Source organism: Rhinoraja longicauda, chromosome 9 (assembly GCF_053455715.1).
Source record: "Rhinoraja longicauda isolate Sanriku21f chromosome 9, sRhiLon1.1, whole genome shotgun sequence".
Taxonomy (NCBI): Eukaryota; Metazoa; Chordata; class Chondrichthyes; order Rajiformes; family Arhynchobatidae; genus Rhinoraja; species Rhinoraja longicauda.
In genome coordinates, this window is record NC_135961.1 from 10,227,450 (window position 1) to 10,255,165 (window position 27,716).

Here is a 27,716-nt window from a genome sequence, read left to right on the forward strand (position 1 = left end):
TTTTAAAACTGTTCTAATTTGTTTCATTGGGTTGTTTAAATTAATACTGACTAGCTAATTATTTTATTGCATCGTATGGGAGGCGCATTCCCAATCTCGTTGTACCCCTGTACAATGACAATAAAGATATATTGTATTGTATTGTATTGTATTGTATTGTATTGTATTGTATTGTATTGTATTGTATTGTATTGTATTGTATTGGGGGTAGAGCACATGGTATTGGGGGTAGGGTACTGACATGGATAGAAAATTGGTTGACAGACAGAAAGCAAAGAGTGGGGATAAATGGGTCCCTTTCGGAATGGCAGGCAGTGACCAGTGGGGTACCGCAAGGTTCGGTGCTGGGACCCCAGTTATTTACGATATACATTGATGACTTAGATGAAGGGATTAAAAGTACCATTAGCAAATTTGCAGATGATACTAAGCTGGGGGGTAGTGTGAATTGTGAGGAAGATGCAATAAGGCTGCAGGGTGACTTGGACAGGTTGTGTGAATGGGCGGATACATGGCAGATGCAGTTTAATGTAGATAAGTGTGAGGTTATTCACTTTGGAAGTAAGAATAGAAAGGCAGATTATTATCTGAATGGTGTCAAGTTAGGAAGAGGGGATGTTCAACGAGATCTGGGTGTCCTAGTGCATCAGTCACTGAAAGGAAGCATGCAGGTACAGCAGGCAGTGAAGAAAGCCAATGGAATGTTGGCCTTCGTAACAAGAGGAGTTGAGTATAGGAGCAAAGAGGTCCTTCTACAGTTGTACCGGGCCCTGGTGAGACCGCACCTGGAGTACTGTGTGCAGTTTTGGTCTCCAAATTTGAGGAAGGATATTCTTGCTATTGAGGGCGTGCAGCGTAGGTTCACTAGGTTTATTCCCGGAATAGCGGGACTGTCGTATGTTGAAAGGCTGGAGCAATTAGGCTTGTATACACTGGAATTTAGAAGGATGAGGGGGGATCTTATTGAAACCTATAAGATAATTAGGGGATTGGACACATTGGAGGCAGGAAACATGTTCCCAATGTTGGGGGAGTCCAGAACAAGGGGCCACAGTTTAAGAATAAGGGGTAGGCCATTTAGAACGGAGATAAGGAAGAACTTTTTCAGTCAGAGAGTGGTGAAGGTGTGGAATTCTCTGCCTCAGAAGGCAGTGGAGGCCAGTTCGTTGGATGCTTTCAAGAGAGAGCTGGATAGAGCTCTTAAGGATAGCGGAGTGAGGGGGTATGGGGAGAGGGCAGGAACGGGGTACTGATTGAGAGTGATCAGCCATGATCGCATTGAATGGCGGTGCTGGCTTGAAGGGCTGAATGGCCTACTCCTGCACCTATTGTCTATTATCTATTGTCTATTGTATTGTAAATGCATTTTAAACATCACTGCCATACCTCTTGCTACTACCCTCCCCGTCAACTTTCCAATTACTTTTCCAATCACTTTCTACTTCACTCTTGTGTGAAAAAATATCCAATTTGACTCCAAATATCTCCTTCAACCCATTTGGTTTCATTCTATCACCTTGGTGCCTCCAGGAATTTCTGCTTTTATTATTGACTCATTGGTGTTAGTATCACTTCATTTATTTCATAGTACCCTAAACTTCTGAAGGACTAAATAATGTTGGAGGTGTTCATCTAATGTTCTCCACTTAATACTCTGAGGTAAATTGCCATTTACCTGTTGTCTTCACCTTAAACACACAACATGGATGCTAATACCCATGCAGTTGCTAGGGCAGGCAGGTGATTGCATTTACATTGCATTTCCAAGACAACAACTTCAGAGATGCCAAAGTTATCTTATCAGCAGAACTGACTCTCTTTATCGTGGTGATATCCTGGTCCAATTCAATATCATTCATTCATATCTATTCATTGTTTCAACATTAAAAAAAGCTTTTATTTTGCTTACAAAGCATAAGCTTCAACTCCTGAACATGTGTTACTTTGTGATTTCAGTCCCCTACTTCCTTCTAATCTTATCCCTTCCCCATGACTTGCTCTTACCCCAAACAATCTATTCTCAGCGGGGATTGGTATTTTTATGGAATTTGTGTCAATGGGAATAAGTGAATGTTTCCTGTTCTGCCTAATTCCTAGGCTGGAGCAATTAGGCTTGTATACACTGGAATTTAGAAGGATGAGGGGGGATCTTATTGAAACATATAAGATAATTAGGGGATTGGACACATTAGAGGCAGGAAACATGTTCCCAATGTTGGGGGAGTCCAGAACAAGGGGCCACAGTTAAAGAATAAGGGGTAGGCCATTTAGAACGGAGATGAGGAAGAACTTTTTCAGTCAGAGAGTGGTGAAGGTGTGGAATTCTCTGCCTCAGAAGGCAGTGGAGGCCAGTCCGTTGGATGCTTACAAGAGAGAGCTGGATAGAGCTCTTAAGGATAGGGGGTATGTGAGGGGGTATGGGGAGAAGGCAGGAACGGGGTACTGATTGAGAGTGATCAGCCATGATCGCATTGAATGGCGGTGCTGGCTCGAAGGGCTGAATGGCCTACTCCTGCACCTATTTTCTATTGTCTATTGACCATTTTTCTGTGATGGTGTTGATTCTGTTGATGGTGTTTCTTTGTTTCGGGAATAAAAAAATACTGGGAATAATTTCTCCTTTAAATCTTCGAAGATATGAAAAAATAAAAATAAGAGCCAAAACGAAGACCAAAGATACCTTGGGACATTTCATCTAGTTAAGAACCATCAGATTACAGGTAGACACAAAATGCTGGAGTAACTCAACGGGTCAGGCAGCATCTCAGGAGAGAAGAAATGGGTGACGTTTCGGGTCGAGCCCCTTCTTCAGACTGATGACAGGGGAGGGGGCGGGACAAAGATAGGATATAGTAGGAGACAGGAAAACAGTGGGAGAACTGGGAAGAAGGAGGGGAAAGAGAGGGACAGAGGAACTATCTAAAGTTAGAGAAGTCAATGTTCATACCGCTGGGGTGTAAGCTGCCCAAACAAAATATGAGGTGCTGTTCCTCCAATTTGCGCTGGTCCTTACTATGACAATGGAGGAGGCCCATGACAGAAAGGTTAGACTGGGAGTGCGAGGGGGAGTTGAAGTGCTGAGCCACCGGGAGATCAGGTTGGTTAAGGCGGACTGAGCGAAGGTGTTGAGCGAAACGATCACCGAGCCTGCGTTTGGTCTCGCCAATGTAGAGAAGTTGACACCTGGAACAGCGGATACAATAGATGAGGTTGGAGGAGGTGCAGGTGAACCTCTGCCTCACCTGGAAAGACTGTTTGGGTCCTTGGATGGAGTCTAGGGGGGAGGTAAACGGACAGGTGTTGCATCTCCTGCGCTTGCAGGGGAAAGCACCTGGGGACGGGGTGGTTTGGGTGGGAAGGGACGGGTGGACCAGGGAGTTATGGAGGGAACAGTCTCTGCGGAAAGCAGAAAGGGGTGGAGATGGGAAGATGTGGCCAGTAGTGGGATCCCGTTGGAGGGGACGGAAATGTTGGAGGATAATTTGTTGTATACGACGGCTGGTGGGGTGGAAGGTGAGGACAAGGGGGACTCCATCAGATTACACATCAAATCACATGCTATTATGACTGAAAAATATCATCCTTCAACGTCACTGCATCTAAATCTTGAAATTCACAGTGATGGCACCTTGACTAAAAAACTCTAGGGTTCACTTGAGACACTCTCCAGCAACAACTTGAGGCAGTTTAAGGATAATTCAATCTAAAGACACCTAAAACATTCAAACAAATTAAAGTGTTGCTGGCTGTGCTAGAGAATTAATAAGGCAATCATGAAATTTATAGAACATCTTATTAATCAAAGGATCTAGACCAATTTATCACAATTTTATTGATTACTCTTGAGGATTTAGTTGTATGACAAAAATAGTCCTGTTTTTGAAACTCATTAATGTAATTAGGCATTCATAAATTCAAAGGTTTCTTTGCTGTTAACTTGCTGAAATGTTCACACATAATTTGCATTATAATTAAAGTACACCGAACAAAATCATCTTGTTCCTGAGAAATGATGACTGTAGAGTTTTCAGTAAATCGATTTGAAGTTGTTTCTCTTAAATTCCGTGACACAATTTACATGTCATTCAATAGACAATAGACAATAGGTGCAGGAGTAGGCCATTCGGCCCTTCGAGCCAGCACCGCTATTCAATGTGATCATGGCTGATCATTCACAATCAGTACCCCGTTCTTGCCCTCTCCCCATACCCCCTGACTCTGCTATCATCAAGAGCTCTATCTAACTCTCTCTTGAAAGCATCCAGATAATCGGCCTCCACTGCCTTCTGAGGTCTTTTGATGTATTTTTTAATTCCTCATTAGAAATGGATAGATTTGAAAAAGTAACTATTTGGGAATTGCTAGAGCAAGCAATACTTTCTATGACCACAAGCATTTCTGAAGCTGGCTGACTTGTCAGGATCAGTGTAGTTTAGCATGGAGTGCACCTGAAAGTCACGTGTTTGGGTGCTCTGGGATGCTAGGAGTGAATAGCCGTGTTATGTGTCTCGCACTCCCACCTCACAAGTGATAGGAAGTGCATTATATGATGAATTCCTGCCAATGATAAATTTGCCACCTCTCACGATAGACCCATATGTTAAGCACATACATTTTGGCAATCCGCTGCTGCTGGCGTAGGTGTCATCTCAGTCCTAAGCAGCATGCTGCAAGTTTTGTGCGGCATCGAAGGGGGATAGGATAAGCTCCACTCTCATCACAGATGTAAACAGCTTTGGGACATAGGTTAAACCATAACTAATTGGGCAGCACAGTGGTGCAACAGTAGAGTAGCTGCTTACAGCATCAGAGACCCAGGTTCGATCCTGACTATGGGCGCTGTCTGTACGGAGTTTGTATGTTCGCCCTGTGACTGCATGGCTTTTCTCCGGGTGCTCTGGTTCCCTCCCACATTCCAAAGACGTGCAGGTGTGTAGGTTATGTGGCTTTGGTAAGTTGTAAAATTGTCCCTAGTGTTAGTGTTGGTTAGTCTGCAGGGTGATCGCTGGTCGGCAAGGACTTGGTGGATCGAAGGGCCTTTTTCCACTCTCTATCTCTAAAGCCTAAAGTCTAACTGCTGGGTTAATCAATAGTCAAGCCCATCCAGACCTTAAATAAATCTAGATGTCCCTGATATTTAGAAACATTCCACAATTAAGCAACATTTAAACAAATTTAAAAAAATTAACACTGAAACACAAAATTGTCCTGCAGTCTTTGCAATCCATTGAATCCAGCAGGCAGATTTCCCAATGTAACAATAGGGGTTTGTTCAACATCAGTGCCCAGACAAAAATTCACCAGTGTAAATTTGACAGCACATGCAGAATTTCCAAACTTGATAGCACCCATGTGGAAAAATGCTGTCAGTTCAGTGCAAATTATTAATATTTCCCATTGTTCAACCCCTCATGTTCACTCACATCAGATCAAAGATGCTTTGTACTCAATGTCATTGAGTACCAAGATGTATTAGCTAACATGAAGGTAGACACAAAATGCTAGAGTAACTCAGCGGGACAGGCAGCATCTCTGGAGAGAAGGAATGGGTGACGTTTCCAAAATCCAAAATCCAAAATAGCTTCATTTGTCATTCGTTCAGAACGAGATTACTTAGCCAGCAGTACAAAAACACAAGACACAACCCCAACACAAACATCCATCACAGTGACTCCAAACACCCCCTCACTGTGATGGAGACCAAAAACTTCCCCTCTCTCTTCCCCCATGCCCCTCCCACGTACAGACAACTCGACCCCTACCGAGGCGACCGACCCGCACAGCCCCCGGCAAGGAGATGGAAAGTTCCGCGGCCGCGCCGCGCTGGAAAGTCCCGCAGCCGAGCCGCGCCGGGCGCTGTACAGTCCCGCGGCTGCGCCGCACCGGGCGATAGAAGGCCCCGCGGCCAAGCCGCACCGGGCGATAGGAGTCCCCGCGGCCACACCGGGCGATGTTCAGTCCCGTGGCTGCGCCGCACCGGGCGATGGAAGGTCCCGCGGCCACGCCGCACCGGCCACTGTTCAGTCCCGCGGCCGCGCCGCACCGGGCGATGGAAGGCCCCGCGGCCGCGCCGCACCGGCCACTGTTCAGTCCCGCGGCCGAGCCGCACTGGGCGATGGAAGGCCCCGCGGCCGAGCCGCACTGGGCACTGTTCAGTCCCGTGGCCGCGCCGCACCGGGCGATGGAAGGCCCCGAGGAAGAGACCTAAAAAAAGAAAAATTCCCCCCCCCCACATACACCCCCCCCACACATACACCCCCCCCCCCCACATACACCCCCCCCCCCCCCCACACATACACAACCAAAACAAAACACCCCAACACCAACACACAAACAAAAAAGGACAAAGGACAAACAGACTGCCAGCGAGCCGCAGCCGTTAGGCGCCGCCGCCGCAATCGGGGTGAGACCCTTCTTCAGACTGGGGTCTCAACCCGAAACGTCACCCATTCCTTCTCTCCAGTGATGCTGCCTGTCCCGCTGAGTTACTCCAGCTTTTTGTGTCTATCTTTGGTTTAAACCAGCATCTGCAGTTCCTTCCTACATAACTCTACCACTGTGTCACTGTGGTGCCCAGAATAGGTGAATCACCCTAAAAGGTGAATGGAAGTTCAGAGAGCATTTGGGGCAGAACAAACATCCACATTCTGTTTCAGTGGCAAAAGGGATGAAGTACAAATACAAAAGAAAATCCTAGCTACTGCTAAAATAATAGTGGATGAGCAACTAGTGAACTTTATTCCTAATGTTGGGGGAGTCCAGAACAAGGGGCCACAGTTTAAGAATAAGGGGTAGGCCATTTAGTACGGAGATGAGGAAAAACTTTTTCAGTCAGAGAGTTGTGAATCTGTGGAATTCTCTGCCTCAGAAGGCAGTGGAGGCCAATTCTCTGAATGCATTCAAGAGAGAGCTAGATAGAGCTCTTAAGGATAGCGGAGTCAGGGGGTATGGGGAGAAGGCAGGAACGGGGTACTGATTGAGAATGATCAGCCATGATCACATTGAATGATGGTGCTGGCTCGAAGGGCCGAATGGCCTCCTCCTGCACCTATTGTCTATTGAAATATTCAACTATATTTCAGTAAATGTCTAAAACTTTCAAATTTTAGTTTAGTCCTGATTTCACTTATAGCAGCGAGACTAACACCCTAAAAATATTATCGCTGTCAGGAATAGTAATTTCTAGCATTGCAATTGGATTTTAGATTTTTAGCTATGTTCAGATTCTTATTGCCTGCTCAGAGACAGACGCTGATCCAGTTTTTGATTTTTAGCTCTTAAATTGTTAAGATATTCTCTAAATATCAAAGAGTTGATGCAAGCTTCAAATTAACCAATATGTCGATTTGCCAGAGCTATTTTCAATTTTGTGTCTCCTCAATTTCGAGGAATGAAAAATCATCACCCATCACATCTGCAGCCATGTTCTAATCAACTACAGACTTAAGAGGACAACAAAAGTATTCTACACAGAAGAGGGAGTCGCTTTTTGCAAAGTATGGAGTTAGTTATGTCCACCCTAATTTCCACTAAATTGAGATATTTGCTCGCAGGTAAAACTGAAGCGGTACGACTGAGAGACCAGTGGATGTTGCATTGGTACTTTTCCAAGGTCGAGATTAATTATCAATATGGACCATGAAAAAAATACAGAAAAGGAGAATGGTTCAAGAAAATATATTGACATCTCTATTAAGAATAAAAGGTGAAAATTGAAGTTACAGGTGAAAGATATTACTTTGAACTTCCATCTGCAGTTTTCTTCAATTATTTAATTTGCAGAACTAGCCCAATGAGCCCAATAATCAAAATGACCACTGGTACTAATGTTAAATTTCAGGTTCTTTGATTATTTTGGAACAAAATAACCCTGTGCAAAACCATACTGAATTTCCCTTATCAAACTCTGTTTTTCCAAATAGATGTATATTTTACCCCAGAATCTCCTCTAATAACTTTACTAACAAGTGTTATGGCTCAGTAGTCAACAGTTTCTGTTTTTTCATTACATTTTCTCCTGTTCACCTCACCAACGATAATTTATCTATCTCTGTCAGGACTCTCGCATTTCTTCTCTAGCTTCTCACAGTGTTCTTGGATATATCTAACCAGGCCCCGAGATTTTTCTATCTTCAAGCATCTTAGGGCATCCAGCATCTCTTCGACTGTAATATCGACCGTCCTCAATGCATCTCCATTGACTTTCCCAAGTTTCCCAGTCTCCTTGTCTTTGTCCACGGTTAAAACAGAGGAGAATTGACACATTGAGGACCTTGCCTATATCTTGACGTTCCACACATAGATGGGCCACTTTGGTTTCTGAAGAGCCCTAATCTTTTGCTAAGGTAGACACAAAATGCTGGAGTAACTCAGCGGTCAGGCAGCATCTCTGGAACGAAGGAATGGGTGACGTTTCGGGTCGAGACCCTTCTTCAGAAAAGTATTTTTCTAGTTGTTCTATCCATAATATATAATATATAATGTCTTTATATTTTTCTTAATCTTATCTGCCAGAGCTATCTCATGCCTCCCTTTTTGCCCCCTTTCTTAAGTATGCTCCTCAATCCCTCATACTCCTCCGGGGATACACTTGATCCTTGCCTCCTTTTTCCTGACTAGAGTCTCAATTTCTCTTGTCATCCAGTGTTCTTACTCCAACCTTCTTTGCCCTTCACTCCAACAGGAACATAGAAACCCTGAACTCTTACCATTTCACTTGGGCAGTTTACACCCCAGCGATATGAACATTGACTTCTCCAACTTCAGATAGTTCAATTTGAACCAGCATCTGCAGTTATTTTCCTACACACCGCATTTTTAATAGCACCCCACTTTCCAGACACCCCTTTTCCTGCAAACAACCTACTCCTACCAAGTTCTTGTCTACTACCATCAAAGTTTGCCTTGCTCCAATTGAGAACCACTGAGTTTAGTTTGATTTATGATGATTTATGTTTTTTAAGCACCCTAGACTGAGATTTCCCATTTGGAGGCGGAGAACCTTTCCCAGGATTCCTGCCTCCTTTTGAGGCTATTGAGTAGAGTGTGTTGAGGGGTGGTTTGGGAGGTGGTGGGAGGACATTTAATTTGAATTTAAAATACCAGATGAAACAGATGCTTTGGGCAAACAATTGGATGAAGGCAGAAGATAGTATTATTATAACTCATACTTCCTACCCGGTGACTGATATGAAAACCCCGAAGACATCTTAACTTAGTCATTTACTGGCGTGGCTGTGGATAGAATGCCACATCCTAGGGCCATGAAGCGTCACCAAGGTATCTATGAAATCATCTATAAAATCAAGAAATTGACAAGCTGTGGTCTTGCCTTTTTTCTTGTCCATCCGTCCTTCTGCATGTTGTGGAGGCCACAATAAAAGCTGGGATGAGCGCGAGGATTCATCTTATCCAAAGGAAATTCCATAGATTCCTGGAAGGGGGGGAGGGGAGAGATTATAAATTGAGGACCAAATTGTGGGATTGGATTTAACTCACTTTGGAAGAATCAGGAGTGACCTCCTCAATGCAGACCCGAGCCAAGGGCTCAATGAGTAGATGTTGAGAGATTGCTTGCTTAGGTCACAATGTCAGGAATGGATGATGGTAACAGGTCATCCAGGTAAGATGGATAGGAGGTCAATTTATTTTACTCTGAGGATTGTGATTCTTTGTAGTTCCCTGGAGCTGAGGCCCACAGATGGTCAACCAATGGGGTCTGAGGTCTCGTGGTTTCACAGAGATCCATCGCCAGTGAGTGGCATGGACATGACATGTGTTGGATTTGTATGGATCCTCAGCTGAAGGCAGAAATCCATGACTAACTGAAGAGCCAGGTGCTGCCCCATCTCACCTCCCATTCTATTCCAGAACTCACTATTATTTGTCAGTATTTTAACACAATTGATAAAAAAGATTAATATGGTGTTCTTGGGGAGAGGGGCTTCAGCATTCTGCCTCCCTGTGGCTTCACACATTTAAGGCTAGATACAACGATCGCAACACTAGTCGCATCTTCCCATCTCCACCCCTTTCCGCCTTCCGCAGAGACCGTTCCCTCCGCAACTCCCTGGTTAACTCATCCCTCCCCACACAAACCACCCCCTCCCCAGGTACCTTCCCCTGCAACCGCAGGAGATGCAACAGCTGTCCTTATACCTCCTCCCACGACTCTGTCCAGGTACCCCAACAGTCCTTTCAGGTTAGGCAAAGGTTCACTTGCACCTCCTCCAACCTCATCTACTGTATCTGTTGTTCCTGATGTGAACTCTTATACATCAGCGATACCAAACGTAGACTGGGCGATCATTTTGTTGAACATGATCCCTCAGTCCGCCTGGACCTACCTGATCTCCCAGTTGTCGGACACTTTAATTCTCCTTCCCATTCCCATACTGACCTTTCTGTCCTAGGTCTCCTCCATTGTCAGAGTGAGGCTAAATGCAAATTTGGAGGAACAGCATCTCATATTTCGCTTGGGCAGGTTACAGCCCAGTGGTATGAATATTGATTTCTCTAACCAAGTAACCCCGGCATTCTCTCTCTTTCCCACACAAGTCACACCAGCTTCTCATTTTTATCCAACAAACAGCTAACAATGGCCTGTTTTCTTTATCATCGTTTCTTTTTTGCGTATCTTTCATTCATTGTTCTTTATCTCTCCACATCATCATCTATATCTCTAGTTTCCCTTTACCCTGAGTAGTTTGAAGACGGGTCTCGAACCAAAACGTCACCCATTCCTTCTCTCCAGAGATGCTGCCTGTCCCGCTGAGTTACTCCAGCTTTTTGTGTCTATCTTCAGTTTAAACCAGCATCTGCAGTTCCTTCCGACACACATTTAAAGCTCGTTTGCTTCTACCTTGATTTCAATAAGTTAATAACTCAATGACCTGCATATTGGCTAATTGCATTGCAATTGTAATATGATTATTTTATTTTTCAGAATTAACTAATTACACGCAAGCCATTTATATAGCAATGCCACTTACATTCTTGAAGAAATGTTGGCAGAATATTATGTAATTCATTCCCTCCATAGCGTGTGTTGTGGGTTAATGGAAAGATGGTAATAGTGTGACTCACACAAGAATGCTGACATTTAGTTTATTTTAATGATCGTGACAAGACACTGTAATTAGCTTCAATTACCATTGTTTAGGTGTTAACAAATGGCCTCACAATATGAAAGAAGAGATACAATGGGAGGATTCTGCCATGGATGACAGACACCATTAGAAACCAATATGGAGTAAATTCAACATTAATGGTGTAATAATCTCGATCATGCTGTACCAGAAGATATATTTATCCATAAACTCACAAAAGTATATGATGATTGCTTCACAGGATGCGTAGCATTCCCTTGGTCTACCTGAATATTAGTTTAGTTTAGTTTAGTTTAGAGATACAGGTCAGAAACAGGCCCTTCAACCCATCGGGTCCGCATAGACCTGCAATATCCACACATTAACGCTATCCTACACACACTAGGGACAATTTTACATTTATATCAAGCCAATTAACCTACAAACCTGTACGTCTTTGGAGTGTGGGAGAAAACCCACACGTTCACAGGGAAACCATTGTAAGGCAGCAGCTCTACTGCTATGCCACCGTGCTGCCCAAAATGTAGTGAGTTGAGATCTATAGCTCGGAAGGAACTAGATTCGTTTGCAAGGATTATATTGCTGTGGTAAATTGTACAGCCAGTGAGTTTTGCTTCACATATGAAAGTGTGAACATGTATATTTTAATAGAAAGGATTATGATGTACGTTCTTGCCTATGGCATTGAACACCCAAATGAGAAAAGTTTCCTTCCCACACGTATTCTGACGCCATCTTTATTATCGCCGCATTACTTCCACATTCAGGCTGCTGCCTCATGCACATTGAATTCAGTTGGGATACTGAATGCTTTATCACCAAATGATGCACGTGTCAAAGCTTCAAAGAAATGTTATCTGAGGGAAATTACAAATGAAGGGAGATGAAACAAATTGCTCCAGAGAAACTGAAAAAATGTATTGTAATTATAAAAGTGTAATGTAAGCAGATCGCTATCTCAAAGAGAACTAACTAAAGGGAACTTAAAGAGAACTCTTAAATTGTTTTTTGAAAAAAATTGCTCTTATTTAATCCACACGGTGGCGCAGCGGTAGAGTTGCTGCCTTACAGCGAATGCAGCGCCTGAGACTCAGGTTCGATCCTGACTACGGGCGCCGTCTGTACAGAGTTTGTACGTTCTCCCTGTGACCTGCGTGGGTTTTCTCCGAGATCTTCGGTTTCCTCCCACACTCCAAAGACGTGTTAATTGACTGGGTAAATGTAAAAATTGTCCCTAGTGTGTGTAGGATAGTGTTAATGTGCGGAGATCGCTGGGCGGCGCGGACTCGGTGGGCCGAAGGGCCTGTTTCTGCGCTGTATCTCTCTAAATATTTTTTAAAAGCCCAAGCTAGAAACAAAAAGCCGGAGGGATCCCTAACCGGTCTGAGGAAGGGTCTGGATCCGAAACGTCACCCATTCCTTCTCTCCAAATGCTGCCTGTCCCGCTAAATTACTCCAGCTTTTTGTGTCTATCTTCGGTTTAAACCAACAACTGCAGTTCCCTCTTACATATTACAAAAGCCCAACTGTGTTCCAGCATTGGACTCCACATGGAGCCCTGTGACAAAGCAGAGAGACAGTTGGGCTGCCAGCTGCCATGTTGCAAAGTACCATATGATTCACTTACCCAGGTCTGGTTAAACACCAGGACAGCACTATTCAGTTCATGGTATTTTTCAAGAGCTTTGCTCTTCATAACCCAGGTACAGATATGTAGGTTAATTGGCTTGGTGTAAGCGTAAATTGTCCCTGGTGTGTGTAGGATAGTATTGATGATCACTGATCGGCGTGGACTCGGTGGGCCTGTATCTCTAAACTAAACTAAACCCACATAGAGATTATATTTTTGGTCTCCACTCTTCAGTTTAAAATGGCATTTTTAATTTTAGAATACATGCAAACCTTAGTATTACATCTGACCATACAGTCACGACTGGCATTTTAGAAAAGATAAAATCCGTTCACAAAAATAATGAAAGCAATTAAAGCGGATTGGAGCTGAACCTTTGTGGATGTCACAAGCAATTAAAATTCTTTGATGTCATCCCCATTAAGTGAGATCACAAAGTGAGAAAATAATGCAAAGAAATATAGTACGGGGAGGTTAACGAGGCAACATATCACCAACACTGTGCCATTCATTTTATTCAACTCATAAAGCACTTCCCTAAACTAGAGGCCATAGCCTCAGAATTAAAGGACGTTCCTTTCGGAAGGAGATGAGGAGAAATTGCTTTAGTCAGAGGAAGGTGAATCTGTGAAATTCTTTGCCACAGAAGGCTATTTGCCACAGAAGGCTATTCTTTGCCACAGAAGGCCACAGTGGATATTTTTAAGGCAGAGATAGGTAGATTCTTGATTGGTATGGGTGTCAGAGGTTATAGGGAGCAGGCAGGAGAATGGGGTTAGGAGGGAGAGATAAATCAGCCATGATTGAATGGTGGAGTAAACTTGATGGGCCGAATGGCCTAATTCTACTCCTATCACTTATGACCTTATAACCTTATAAACAGACCTCTTAACTTTCATGTGTAATATGCCATAACTGACTGCACCATTTTACTGAACATAACAAAGGCTCCTTCAGTAGAGATGTCAGAGCTCCTGAATAACTGTTCCACCATTCTGTCATACGTAATTATATCTTCTAGGAGTTTAATGTTTAATGTTTCTATGTTTCTATGTTTCTATGTCTAATGCTAAATAAATAATGCAACAAAATTGGGCAAAATGGCAAAAATGTAATTAATGAATTGCTGGGAGCAATTGATTCCATCAAATATTTTCTTTTGTCTCTGGACCCAGATTTCAATCCAATTGTTGCATGGGTAATGAAAAAAATAATGTAAAACTTGTGTATTAAATAAATATACAATATTATTTTGTACAAAAGTCAAATTATTTTCTCATAACCCATGCACCAAAATTATTTTGCTTAATTATTTAATGATATAACACCAAATGATGCCATAATTTGGTGAAATCTTAACAAACACCACTTGAGTGTCTGTAAAATAGAGCAGTAACAAAACGAATTGAAAATATAGACCAAAGTTCGCTTAAGAGATTTCTTTCAAAGAAGATTTTCAGAAAACATTCTGTACTTAAAGCATACTTCTGTTCTTTAAAGGGCCTGTCCCACTCAGGTGATTTTAAGGCGACTGCCGGCGACTAGGCTGTCGCCGAACGTTTGCCGGGGTGTCTTCAATGAATCGTAGCGGATCTCGGCGCGTCGTGGAAAACATTCCAGATAGAAATTTCTCGGCGACAGCTGGCTTGTCGCCAGGTATCGTAGCTTATTGCGGGCGCTGTCGCACGCTGTCCCCAGGTTTGCTAGGTTGTCGCAGTTGCATTTAGAAGCACGTAATATTAAATTAAGAAAAGGCATTTGAAGATACCAGATAGTTTTGTTTAACCAATTTATTTACCGTCAGGACATTTGGCAGGTAGATTGGAGGCGACAGTTTGACGGTCAGGTGAGCGTGGGAATTTCGCAATGTTTCCGAAGACGGTGTAATCTCTTAGCCAGGTGCTAGTTTCACAAAAAAAGTAACTTGTATCGACCTGACTAGGCATTTTCGTTGTCATTGTCGGAGGGTAAAAGAAAATTTTGGCGATCTGCTACGACTTTGACAGTCGCCTTACAAATCGCGTAACTGGGACAGGCCCTTAACTTGTCCTTCATAATCATGGGAATTGTCTCATGCAAAGCATTATGCTCAAAATATCCACTTTCTCAGGGACTAACTGTACAGTCCAGTTATTAATTACTGACCATGAAACTCAAAATAATCTTATAATTACAGTGAAAACTGTTCTAGCAGTTTGCAATCAGTTTCAAGGTCCCACCAAGTCTGCAATAACAAGGCTGTTACTCAAAATCTACCCACGCTCAGGTAAATCATTAAAGTCAAGTCAAGTCAATTGTATTTGTATAGCACATTTAAAAACAACCCACGTTGACCAAAGTGCTGTACATCTGATTAGGTACTAAAGATACTAAGATAATCCTTGCACAATGGTATAATAATAATAATAATAATGCATTTTATTTATATAGCGCTTTTCATATACTCAAAGACGCTTTACAGAGATTTTGAGAACATAGGGAAATGAATAAATAGATAAATTAGTAAATAAATAAATGAACAGAGAAAGGAGACAGAAGGTGAGGTGACCTTCAGTGGTTGAAGGCAGTACTGAACAGGTGAGACTTCAGCGATGTTTTGAATGTGGTGAGTGTGGAGGAGTCTCTAACGGTTTGGGGTAGTGAGTTCCATAGGGTGGGAGCAGCGATGGAGAAAGCCCTGTCCCCCCAGGATCTGAGTTTGGTCCGGATGTGGGGGGATAGGAGATTGGCAGCGGCAGAGCGGAGGGTGCAGGTGGGAGTGTGCCTGTGGAGGAGGTCGGTCAGGTAGGATGGGGCCAGGTTATGGAGGGCTTTGTAGGTTATGAGGAGGATTTTGTACTGGATTCTCTGGGGGATGGGGAGCCAGTGGAGTTTATAAAGTACGGGGGTGATATGGTCACGGATCGAGGTGTGTGTGAGTAGACGGGCAGCGGAGTTTTGAATGTATTGAAGTTTATTGATGATTTTTGAGGGTGCGCCATAGAGGAGGCTGTTGCAGTAGTCCAGACGGGAGGTGATGAAGGCGTGGATGAGGGTTTCTGCAGCTGTGGAGGAGAGGGATGGACGGAGACGGGCAATGTTTTTGAGGTGGAAGAAGGCTGTCTTTGTGATGTGTTTGTCGAAGGAGAGGGTTTGATCAAGGATGATTCCAAGATTCCGGATGTGAGGTGAGGTGGATACTGGGAGACCATCAATGTTGAGGATGAAGTTTTGGGTGGATTTGGTGAGCGTTTTTGGACCAATGATGATGATTTCAGATTTGTTGCAATTGAGTTTGAGGAAGTTTGATTGAAGCCAAGATTTTATTTCAGTGATGCAGTTTGTCAGTGTAGAGTGTGTGGTGGGGGAGATTGACTTGGTGGAGATGAGGAGCTGGATATCATCGGCGAAGCAGTGGAAGTTGAGACCATGACGGCGGATTAATTGACCAAGGGGGAACAGGTAGAGGATGAAGAGGAGGGGGCCAAGGACTGAGCCTTGGGGGACACCTTGGGGGAGGGGAGCGGTGGGGGATTTACAGTTGTTAATGGAGATGAACTGGTGTCTGTCAGAGAGGTAAGATTTGAACCAGGATAGGGCTTTTCCGTTGATGTTAAGGGAGGTTTCAAGTCGGGTGAGGAGAATGGAGTGATTTATGGTGTCAAAGACGGCGCTGAGGTCAAGTAGGATGAGGATGTTGAAGTTGCCAGCGTCGGAGGAGAGGAGAATGTCGTTTGTGATTTTGGACAAATAATGTACAACCATTCACACACAGGCAGTGGGGCAGCACAATGGTAACACTGCTGCCTTCGAGCGCAAGAGACGCACATTCGATCCTGACTACGGGTGCTGTGTGTATGGAGTTTGTATCAATTTCATACATGGTAATCGCTGATAAACCATAATGTATCAATGAGAAGAAAGTCTATTCTCCAAATATTTTTTTATTACCAGAAATTCCTTAATTTCATCTCCTCTATTTCCTCTGCTCTCTCCCTGAACAAAATAAGCAGAGTTCCTGAAATGTTTTGTCCCTCAGACTAAGATAACTGTTCCCTGACCTTGCTCATATTATGTTCTAGGTCATGTCATGGCTGGCCTGTGATCTATCCCTGTATCAATTGTCTTTTTCTGGTTTCCTTCCCAATTACTCTGGTTTAAACCCTGGATATTATTCCCACTAAACAACTGTTTACCCACATGTTTTGCATGTCTCCATTGCCAACTATCATATCCTCAGGAATTGTCTCTTTCAAGACTCTCATCGTGAACTGCTGACTCATAAAACTTATTCTCAGCTCAAATCCCCTTGCAAAATGCATCACTAAATCTTCTCCAACTCTCTTCTGTCCTTGGCTAACTCGGCGTTATCTAAATTTATGTTTATTATTCCTCCACAGTAACTCTGTGCCTAAATCATGTTTAAATCCCTCAAGCAAATATTAACCACTGAACATACCTTCTGTGACTATGCCAAAAGGCAGCAGAGAGGTTGAGAAGGATGATGAGAGATAAGTCACCATTTGAACGCGTCAATTTCCCATAATACCCTTTCTGCTGCAGTTCAACTCGGCAAAAATGCCCCATGTGGTCCTAACCTCAACTATTCAATTATTACCAGTGCACCTCTGTTGCAGCCCCTTGCTTCCCTTTGGGCCTCTTCCAAGATTCTGTTTATAGACCTTTCATTTACCTCAAAAATATTCCATCATTAATGATGGCATCCCAGACACAGAGCCATGACTCCTAATCGGCAATATCTCGTGCCCGTATCTGGCTCTGGTTTGTCACATGCTTGACCAAAGTTATATATTTTTTGGCTAATCATTAGCTAACCAAAGGCATCTTCACTGCCAACCATAAACCTTTACCATTAAATCCACCTCCGTGTATGTTTTGGTTCCAGTTAGGCTTTATGCTTCCATTGGAATTCAAGCTGAGCTTCTGACCTCTGTAATAACCCCCATTTTAACCTGTGTCTCAATTGCAGAAACTTCATTAATCATGATGAGTTCACTACTCGTCTGTTCTATCTCTCAGTCACAGGCTCCATAGTTTCAGCACTTCCAAATATTTTTTGCTCAAGATCTGCCCTACACTGTTCCACTCTGCTTCTAAGTATTTGTGGGAGTTGGCAGTTTTCAGATGGTAGAATGAATGAATGAATGAATGAATGAATGAATGAATGAATGAATGAATGAATGAATGAATGAATGAATGAATGAATGAATGAATGATACTTTATTGTTATACAACCAAAACTGGGATGTAACTGAAATAATTCTACGGTAAAAAAAGATTCTAAATCTGGTCTCTCAAGAAAACTCGAAGTAGGAATTTCATTTGATTGGCCGGTGCATCGAAGCTTTGCATTGAGGAGAGCAAGATAATATTTTGCACTATGTGAAAAGTCTGCAGAGCAAGACCGAGACAAAATCAATTTATGTGACATTAATATTCACAGTTTCAGTCTCTGGCCATGCAGGACGAACATCATGTACATTTATGAATCCACGTGTCAGTTCCTGACAGTATACAGTGGCTTATGTAATACATGGAAATGAGCAGCATTACCATGCCACGTCACAACTGCAGTATCTCTGCAATATTTCCAAATGTCGCCTACACATTGCTTAGTGCTTACTTTAAGATTCATTGAACGATCACACTCAGAAAAATTGGGTAATTATTCTACTCAGCTTAACACAAATTTTCACTTTGCAGCTGATGTTCAATAAAAACAAATAGCCTGATTAGGGTCACTCAGAGGTTTTTTTGCACATCATTATGTATGATTTAGAATTATTACTTTCTCAGTTTGAAGGAAAGGTGTCATGTATTGATAGCCTTCTACTTGTTTCAGAAGTGGGGGATGAGATAAAGAATACTAACGCATAGTACACTGGTATGAATCCACTTCATTATCTTTCCACTGACATCCTTACAGGGGGTAAATTTAATTTTTTTTAAACACTCTGGCTTTAGAGTCAAAGCTAACCAAAATTACATCTGAGTCGCTCTTCAGGTGAGCTGTTTCTTCCCTGAAAGTTCAAATAAGCTTTCCAATGAAATGTGTGACAAACTGCTCCATAATGTGCATCTCCTTTTCCTGCCTTATAGACAATAGACAATGGACAATAGGTGCAGGAGGAAGCCATTCGGCCCTTTGTGCCAGCACTGCCATTCAATGTGATCATGGCTGATCATTCTCAATCAGTACCCCGTTCCTGCCTTCTCCCCATACCCCCTGACTCCACTATCCTTAAGAGCTCTATCTAGCTCTCTCTTGAATGCATTCAGAGAATTGGCCTCCACTGCCTTCTGAGGCAGAGAATTCCACAGATTCACAACTCTCTGACTGAAAAAGTTTTTCCTCATCTCAGTTCTAAATGGCCTACCCCTTATTCTTAAACTGTGGCCCCTTGTTCTGGACTCCCCCAACATTGGGAACATGTTTCCTGCCTCTAATGTGTCCAACCCCTTAATAATCTTATACGTTTTGATAAGATCTCCTCTCATCCTTCTAAATTCCAGTGTATACAAGCCTAGTCGCTCCAGTCTTTCAACATATGACAGTCATGAAAATGTCTTCCAAGAAAATGACCTGCAAGTCATTGCAACGCGATTGTGGGCACTGCTTGATTTTGGCATCTTTACAGCATTGCCCCAATCTGTATAGTAACGAGTGGAATTCTGTAATTCACTGGAATTTTACATTGGTCATCATTTTTAAATAATATAATCCAAAACCGATCATTATCAAGTCAACTTCAGGAAGAGCGAAGGTGGGAGACTGTGAGAAAGGGGAGTAAACATGGAGTGCAGGAGACCCCCGGTGGCTGTGCCTAACGTAAACAGGTACACCCTCTTAGCAGCTGTCGGGGCAGAGGACGCTTCCAGTCCGTGCGGCAGGCAGGTCGGTGGCTCCAATCCTGGCAATGAGACTCGACCGGTGAGACCAACGTCGGGCAGAGCCATAGTGGTGGGTGAAACCTTAACTGGAGAGGGACCAGCGTTCTGGCAGGCAGGTTTGCTTGTGCTACACGTGTGGGTTTAAACTAAATAGAGGTGGGGGGGGATTGACAAAGTGGGAATATAAAGATAGAGCAAAAGGGGAAGTGAATACAGGAAAAGTTGCAAAAGACTACCGAATTAATGAGAAGAAAAGTTCAAGAGGGATAAGAGAGTAAGGTCAGGGCAAATAGTGCCTGGTGTGAGAGGGGAGGTGAATACTGGGGTTAAAGTGTTGTATTTGAATGCGCGAAGTATAAAAAATAAAGCGGATGAGCTTGAGGCCCAGTTAGATATTGGCAAGTATGATGTTGTGGGAATTACAGAGACATGGCTGCAAGAGGATCAGGGCTGGGAGATGAATATTCAGGGGTATACGTCCTATCGAAAAGACAGACAGATTAGCAGAGGGGCTGGGGTCGCTCTGTTGGTAAGGAATGATATTCAGTCCCTTGCAAGGGGTGACAGAATCAGGAGATGCAGAGTCAGTATGGACAGAACTGGGGAATTGTAAAGGTAAAAAGACCCGAATGGGAGTTATCTACAGGCCCATAAACAGTAGCCTGGACAGAAGGTGCAAGTTGAATCAAGAGTTAAAATTGGCATGTCGCAAATGTAATGCTACGGTGGTTATAGGAGATTTCAACATGCAGGTAGACTGGGAAAATCAGGTTGGTACTGGACCCCAGGAAAGGGAGTTTGTGGAGTGCCTCCGAGATGGATTTTTAGAGCAGCTTCAAGTCAAGTCAAGTCAAATTTATTTGTCACATACACATACTCGATGTGCAGTGAAATGAAAGTGGCAATGCCTGCGGGTTGTGCACAAAAAGAATTACAGTTACAGCATATAAATAAAGTTAATAAGTTACTAAACATAGCACAAAAAGTGTCAACAAAAATTTAGTCTCTGGGGTTATAAAAGTTGACAGTCCTGATGGCCTGTGGGAAGAAGCTCCGTCTCATCCTCTCCGTTTTCGCAGCGTGACAGCGGAGGCGTTTGCCTGATCGTAACATCTGGAACAGTCCGTTACTGGGGTGGCAGGGGTCCCTCATGATCTTGCTTGCTCTGGATCTGCACCTCTTGATGTATAGGTCCTGCAGGGGGACGAGTGTAGTTCCCATGGTGCGTTCTGCCGAACGCACTACTCTCTGCAGGGCCATCCTGTCCTGGGCAGAGCTGTTCCCAAACCAGACTGTAATGTTGCCGGACAGGATGCTCTCTACAGCCCCAGAGTAGAAGCAATGAAGGATCCTCAGCGACACTCTGAATTTCCTCAGTTGTCTAAGGTGGTAAAGGCGCTGCTTAGCCTTACCCACCAGTGCGGCAATGTGCGTTGCCCACGTCAGATCCTCTGCGATGCGGACTCCCAAGTATTTGAAACTGCTCACCCTATCCACAATAGACCCATTTATCTCCAGTGGCGTGTACGTCCTTGGATGTTTAGCCCTTCTGAAGTCCACAATCAGCTCCTTTGTTTTAGTGACATTCAAGAGGAGGCTATTGTCCTGACACCAGAGTGCCAGATCAGCCACCTCCTCCCGGTAGGCCTTCTCATCGTTGTTGGAGATCTGGCCCACCATCACAGTGTCATCAGCAAACTTGATGATGGAGTTTGAGCTGAACCTGGCCCCACAGTCATGTGTGTACAGGGAGTACAGTAGTGAGAAAGTCCAGGACCTAGGCACACAGAGGGGTGCTAAGCCCCAGTTCCAGCAGCTTCTCAACCAGTCTGCTGGGGACTATTGTGTTGAATGCTGATTTTCCAAAAGGAGGGAGAGAAACGGCCTTGTAGCCTTTCCTGAACGGCGTGTAGCAGTGGTCCAAAGTTCTTTCCCCCCTGGTGAATCACGTGATGTGTTGGTAGAAGTTGGGCATGACCTTTTTGAGATTTCCCCTATTGAAGTCTCCAGCCACCAGTACAGCTGGGTTCTTGTTTTGGTCTTGACACAACACATCGTGTAGGGTGGACAGTGCCACGTCGGTGTCCGCATGCGGTGGGATATAGACGGCTGTGATGAACTCCCGGGGTAGGTAGAATGGTCGGCATAAGATAGTTAGATGTTCCAGGTCCGGCGAGCAGGAACAAGAAAGCGTCTTAATATTCCCAGGATTACACCAGTTATTATTGGTCAAGAAGCAGACTCCTCCGCCCTTGGATTTCCCGGATTCTTCCGTTCTGTCCGCCCGGAAAACAGTGAAGGACTCGGATGGGCAGATCACCTGGTCAGGCACCAGCGGGGTCAGCCATGTTTCAGTCAGACAAAGGATGTTACAGTTCTTTATGTCCCTCTGGAATCTGATCCTTGCCCTCAGGTCATCCAGCTTGTTCTCCAGGGACTGGACGTTGGCCAGAAGTATGCTGGGCAGAGGTGGACGTAAGGCTTGGGTTCTCAGCCTGTTCCGAATCCCCCCTCGCTTCCCTCGGTGTTTTTTCCGACTTTCCCACTGACCTGCGCTCCCACTGCTGCTGCCGCGGTGCGCTCCTTTGATGATCTCTATCGGTATATCGGTGAGTAGTTTTCTGTTTAATAGTGCTCCTGTAGCGCTCGAGTTTAATTTTACGAGCGTTTCCCGGTCGTACATTGGTTAATGCTAAGTGCTAACACACGCTAGAGCACTTAGGGATAATTTTAAAGTAAACATACCAGTTTAAAACGCACAGTTCCCGCAGAGCTACCACGACGGCGACTGGACTGGACCGCGCCATCAATGTCGGAGCCTACCAGGGAGAAGGAAATTCTGGATTTAAGGGCCTGTCCCACTTAGGCGATTCTTTAGGCGACTGCAGGCGACTGTCAAAGTCGTAGCAGATCGCCAAAATTTTCTTTTAACCTACGACAATGACCACGACAATGCCGAGTCAGGTCGATACAAGTTACTTTTTTTGTTAAACTAGCACCTGGCTAAAAGATTACACCGTCTTCGGAAACATCGCGAAATTCCTACGCTTATCAATGCTTCTCCGGCGTCCTAATTTTCGCTGAAATCACTGACAAGTCTGTAATTACTTGAGAGTTTTGAAATATAACATCTTGCCCGGGTTACTTGAAAACTAAGCTTCACGGTAACAAGGCATAAACTGGATTGACTTCCGGTTTACTAATAGCAGTATTAAGAAATTTAATTTTAAACGTGGTTAAATGGATTTTTGTGCGGAATGTGGGCATTCTTTAAAAATGTACAGGAGATGCATATCTGGTTTCTGGGTTGCATAATCTGGGTTGGGAGCCTACTTTAAAAGTAATCGCTGATGGCCATAAACATCGCGAAATTCCCACGCTTACCTGACCGTCAAACTGTCGCCTCCAATCTACCTGTCAAATGTCCTGATGGTAAATAAATTGGTTAAACACAAGTATTTTATGGTATCTTCAAATGACTTTACTTAATTTAATATTACGTGCTTCTAAATGCATCTGCGACAACCTAGCAAACCTGGGGACAGCATGCGACAGCGCCCGCAATAAGCTACGATACCTGGCGACAAACCAGCTGTCGCCGAGAAATTTCAGTACGGTTAATTTCTCAGTGACGCGCCGAGATCCACTACGATTCTTTGAAGACTCCTCATGATCATGCCCGCGACACCCCGGCGAACTGTTGGCGACAGCCTAGTTGCCGGCAGTCGCTGAGTGGGACAGGCCCTTTAGTGTTGTGCAATGAACTGGATTTGATAAGGGAATTCAAGGTAAAGGAACCATTAGGAGGTAGTGATCATAATATGATAAGTTTTAATCTACAATTTGAGAGGGAGAAGGGAAAATCAGAAGTGTCAGTATTACTGTTGAGCAAAGGGGACTATGGAGACATGAGAGAGAAGCTGGTCAGAGTTGACAGGAAAGAGGCCCTAGCAGGGAAGACGGTGGAACAACAATGGCAGGTATTTCTGAGAATAATACAGAAGGTGCAGGATCAGTTCATCCCAAAGAGGACGAAAGATTCTAAGGGGAGTAAGAGGCGACCGTGGCTGACAAGGGAAGTCAAGGACAGTATAAAAATAAAGGAGAAGAAGTATAGCATAGCAAAGATGAACGGGAAGCCAGAGGATTGGGACTCTTTTAAAGAGCAACAGGAGATAACTAAAAAGCCAATACGGGGAGAAAAGGTGAGGTACAAAGGTAAGCTAGCAAAAAATATAAAGGAGGATAGTAAAAGCTTCTTTAGGTATGTGAAGAGGAAAAAAATAGTTAAGGCAAATGTGGGTCCCGTGAAGACATAAGACAGAATTTATTATGGGGAACAAGGAAATGGCAGATGAGTAAAACCGGTACTTTGGATCTGTCTTCACTAAGGAAGCCACAAACAATCTACCAGATGTTCTCATGGCCAGAGATCCTAGGGTGACGGAGGAACTGAAGGAAATTCACATTAGGCAGGAAATAGTGTTGGGTAGACTGATGGGACTGAAGGCTGATAAATCCCCAGGGCCTGATGGTCTGCATCCCAGGGTACTTAAGGAGGTGGCTCTAGAAATCGAGGACACATTGGTGATCATTTTCCAATGTTCTATAGATTCAGGATCAGTTCTTGTGGATTGGAGGGTACCTAATGTTAACACACTTTTTAAGAAAGGAGGGAGAGAGAAAACAGGAAATTATAGACCAGTTAGTCTGACATCGATGGTGGGGAAGATGCTGGAGTCAATTATAAAAGAAGAAATTGCGGAGCATTTGGATAAGAGTAACAGGATCATTCCGAGCCAGCATGGATTTATGAAGGGGAAATCATGCTTGACTAATCTTCTGGAATTTTTTGAGGATGTAACTAGGGAAATGGACAAGAGAGAGCCAGTGGATGTGGTGTACCTTGACTTTCAGAAAGCCTTCGACAAAGTCCCACGCAGGAGATTAGTGGGCAAAATTAGAGCACATGGTATTGGGGGTAGGGTACTGACATGGATAGAAAATTGGTTGGCACGCAGGAAACAAAGAGTAGGGATAAATGGGTCCCTTTCAGAATGGAAGGCAGTGACCAGTGGGGTACCGCAAGGCTCGGTGCTGGGATCGCAGCTATTTACAATATTCATTAATGACTTGGATGAAGGGATTAAAAGTAACATTATCAAATTTGCGGATGACACAAAGCTGGGTGACAGTGTGAACTGTGAGGGGGATGCTATGAGGTTGCAGGGTGACTTGGACAGGTTGTGTGAGTGGGCAGATGCATGACAGATTCAGTTTAATGTGGATAAATGTAAGGTTATCCACTTTGGTGGTAGGAAAAGGAAGGCAGATTATTATCTGAATGGTGTCAAGTTAGGAAAAGGGGAAGTACAACGAGATCTGGGTATCCTAGTTCATCAGTCACTGAAAGGAAGCATGCAGGTACAGCAGGCAGTGAAGAAAGCCAATGGAACCTTGGCCTTCATAACAAGAGGAGTTGAGTGTAGGAGCAAAGAGGTCCTTCTGCAGTTATACAGGGCCCTAGTGAGACCACACCTGGGCCCTGTGTGCAGTTGTGTGCAGTTTTGGTCTCCAAATTTGAGGAAGGGCATTTTTGCTATTGAGGGAGTGCAGTGTAGGTTCACAAGGTTAATTCCCGGAATGGTGGGACTGTCGTACATTGAAAGACTGGAGCGACTGGGCTTGTATACTCTGGAATTTAGAAGGATGACAGGGGATCTTATTGAAACATATAAGATTATTAAGGGATCGGACACGCTAGAGGCAGGAAGCATGTTCCCAATGTTGGGGGAGTACTGAACCAAGGGCCACAGATTAAGAATAAGGGGTAGGCCATTTAGAACGGAAATGAGGAAAATCTTTTTGACTCAGAGAATTATGAAGCTGTGGAATTCTCTGCCTCAGAAGGCAGTGGAGGCCAATTCTCTGGATGCTTTCAAGAAAGAGTTAGACAGAGCTCTTAATGATAGCGGAGTCAAGGGATATGGGGAGAAGGCAGGAATGGGGTACTGATTGTGAATGATCAGCCAAGATCATGGTGAATGGCGGTGCTGGCTCAAAGGGCCGAATGGCCTACTCCTGCACCTATTGTCTATTGTCTATTGTCAAATGAACAAGAAATCCAACACTGTCATTCAAAAGAAACTTCTTTACCAAAGAATGGTGAAAATGTAGATCTTGCTAACACTGAGATTAGTTGATGTAATTAGTGCAGATGTATTTAAGAGGATGTACAAGTAATCAAAAAAAACGGATTAAATTTATACCATCCCATTACTACTTAGTGGCACCTTTGCTCAGTCTGCCTGGACCTACCTGGTCTCCCGGTTGCCGAACACTTTCATTCCCCTTCCCATTCCCACACTGACCTTTCTGTCCTGGGCCTCCGAACACAAATTGGGGCAACAACACCTCATATTTCACTTGGGCAGCTTACAATGCAGTGGTATGATAATTGATTTCTCTAACTTCAGGTAACCCTTGCATCCCCTCTCCCTCCACCCCTCCCCCACCCAACTAGCTTCAGTCGTTTTGTTGAGTCTCATTATCTGTAACTCGTTTTCACCTAGCCCACAGCAATCAATGGCCTGTTTTCTTTCTCATCGTTACTTTTTTGCATATCTTTCATTCATTTGTTCTGTATCTCTCTAGATAACCATCTATATCTCTTGTTTCCTTTTCCCCTCTACTTTCAGTCTAAAGAATGCTCTCGACCTGAAACGTCATCTATTCCTTTTCTCCAGAGATGATGTCTGACACGCTGAGTTACTCCAGCTTTTTGTGTCTATAGTATTATTTCAATGAGACCCAATGCAATCTTGAAGAACAACACCTTATCTTCTGTCTGAGCATGATGCAGTCTTCTGAACAACATCAACTTCTCCAGGGATAGGTAGCTTACTGTTTCTTGTATAGGCATTGGCCATTTCTACCTGTCATCAATTTGTTTGCAATTTTATTTTTATTTTTCTATTAGTATAGTTTGGGCTGCTGAGCATGTTTATATTAGTCAAATAAACTTAATGTATTTCCCCAATTAAACCATTTGGACTCACCCTATCAGAGATATTAATTTTGTTATCACTATCCCTCTCCATTGTCACTCCAACTGAAAACAAACTTGTTTTTCTCTCTTTCCCAGTTCTTATGAAGGATTCTAGAACTGAAACGTTAGATATATCTCTTTCCAGAGATGCTGCCTCAGTGTCCTCAATGCTTTTTGGTTTTATTATTGATTTACACTGATGAACCTTGATGAGAAAAATGGAACATGATTGGCAGATAGGACTGTTTTGATTACTTACATGCTATGAAATTCTATGTAATTGTGAGCAGCAAAATAATTCAAAGAATGATTAGTTCAGTACAGTTTTGTTATTATTTATGTTGATAACATGAACAAGCAAACATTAGTTGGTCAGGTTCATTCTGATGTGGAATGACCTTCACCAACTGCAAGAACCATTAGTGTGGCAGGAAATCTGCCAAATATTTTGCACCTTGCACAAACCTTTCCTGTGCAATGTTTGATGGAACACATGAAGGAGATGAAAATATGAATATTTACAGCCGGCCTTATCTTAAATCGCTCAATGTGAAATGCTGCAATTCAAATTTGAGGACTTAAAAGGTTGTCATTCCTCTAATGAATCAGGATTTGTTTGGTCAACAGCAGAACTGATTTCTGTCCTTGCAATCGATCATAACATAGTGGAAGTGTTTATTTAGCTCTGGCTTGTCTGTCACAAATCCTTTCCCATCAGAGCAGTCTATTCATCAACAGGCTTTTGGCTAGTTCAGTCATTTAAAGCTAGCAGGCAGAGACCGCTTTAACAATCATTATGCATCATTACAGAAATGGAACCAGGACAGCAAAACACATTTTCATTAAACAGCTGTTATCTTTTTTTGGTGTTGAAAATTAAATACTAGCTTCAATTTTGATTATGTTTATGGTTGGCAAATGAATGATCTGTGTTATTATAAATAGGTACTATTTGCAGGGATGTAAATTAATGCATTTTACAGGTCCAGTTCATTTAGCACACAGTCTGAACTCTGCACGGATGCACTGCATTCACTTT

The 27,716-nt window shown here is 43.5% G+C and overlaps 1 protein-coding gene across 3 annotated transcripts in view; it reads right to left on the minus strand.

Moving 5' to 3' along the window:
* ccdc85a (coiled-coil domain containing 85A) overlaps window positions 1–27,716 on the minus strand; it is a 395,213-nt gene that overhangs the window by 95,331 nt on the left and 272,166 nt on the right. For 2 of the 3 annotated variants that reach the window (XM_078404772.1, XM_078404771.1), the window contains exon 4: window positions 9,332–9,433. The exons of the other annotated variant lie outside the window; for it this stretch is intronic. In XM_078404772.1, the coding sequence (XP_078260898.1) occupies window positions 9,332–9,433 (102 nt within the window). The remainder of the gene's footprint in view (window positions 1–9,331; window positions 9,434–27,716) is intronic. 3 annotated transcript variants of the gene reach the window in all.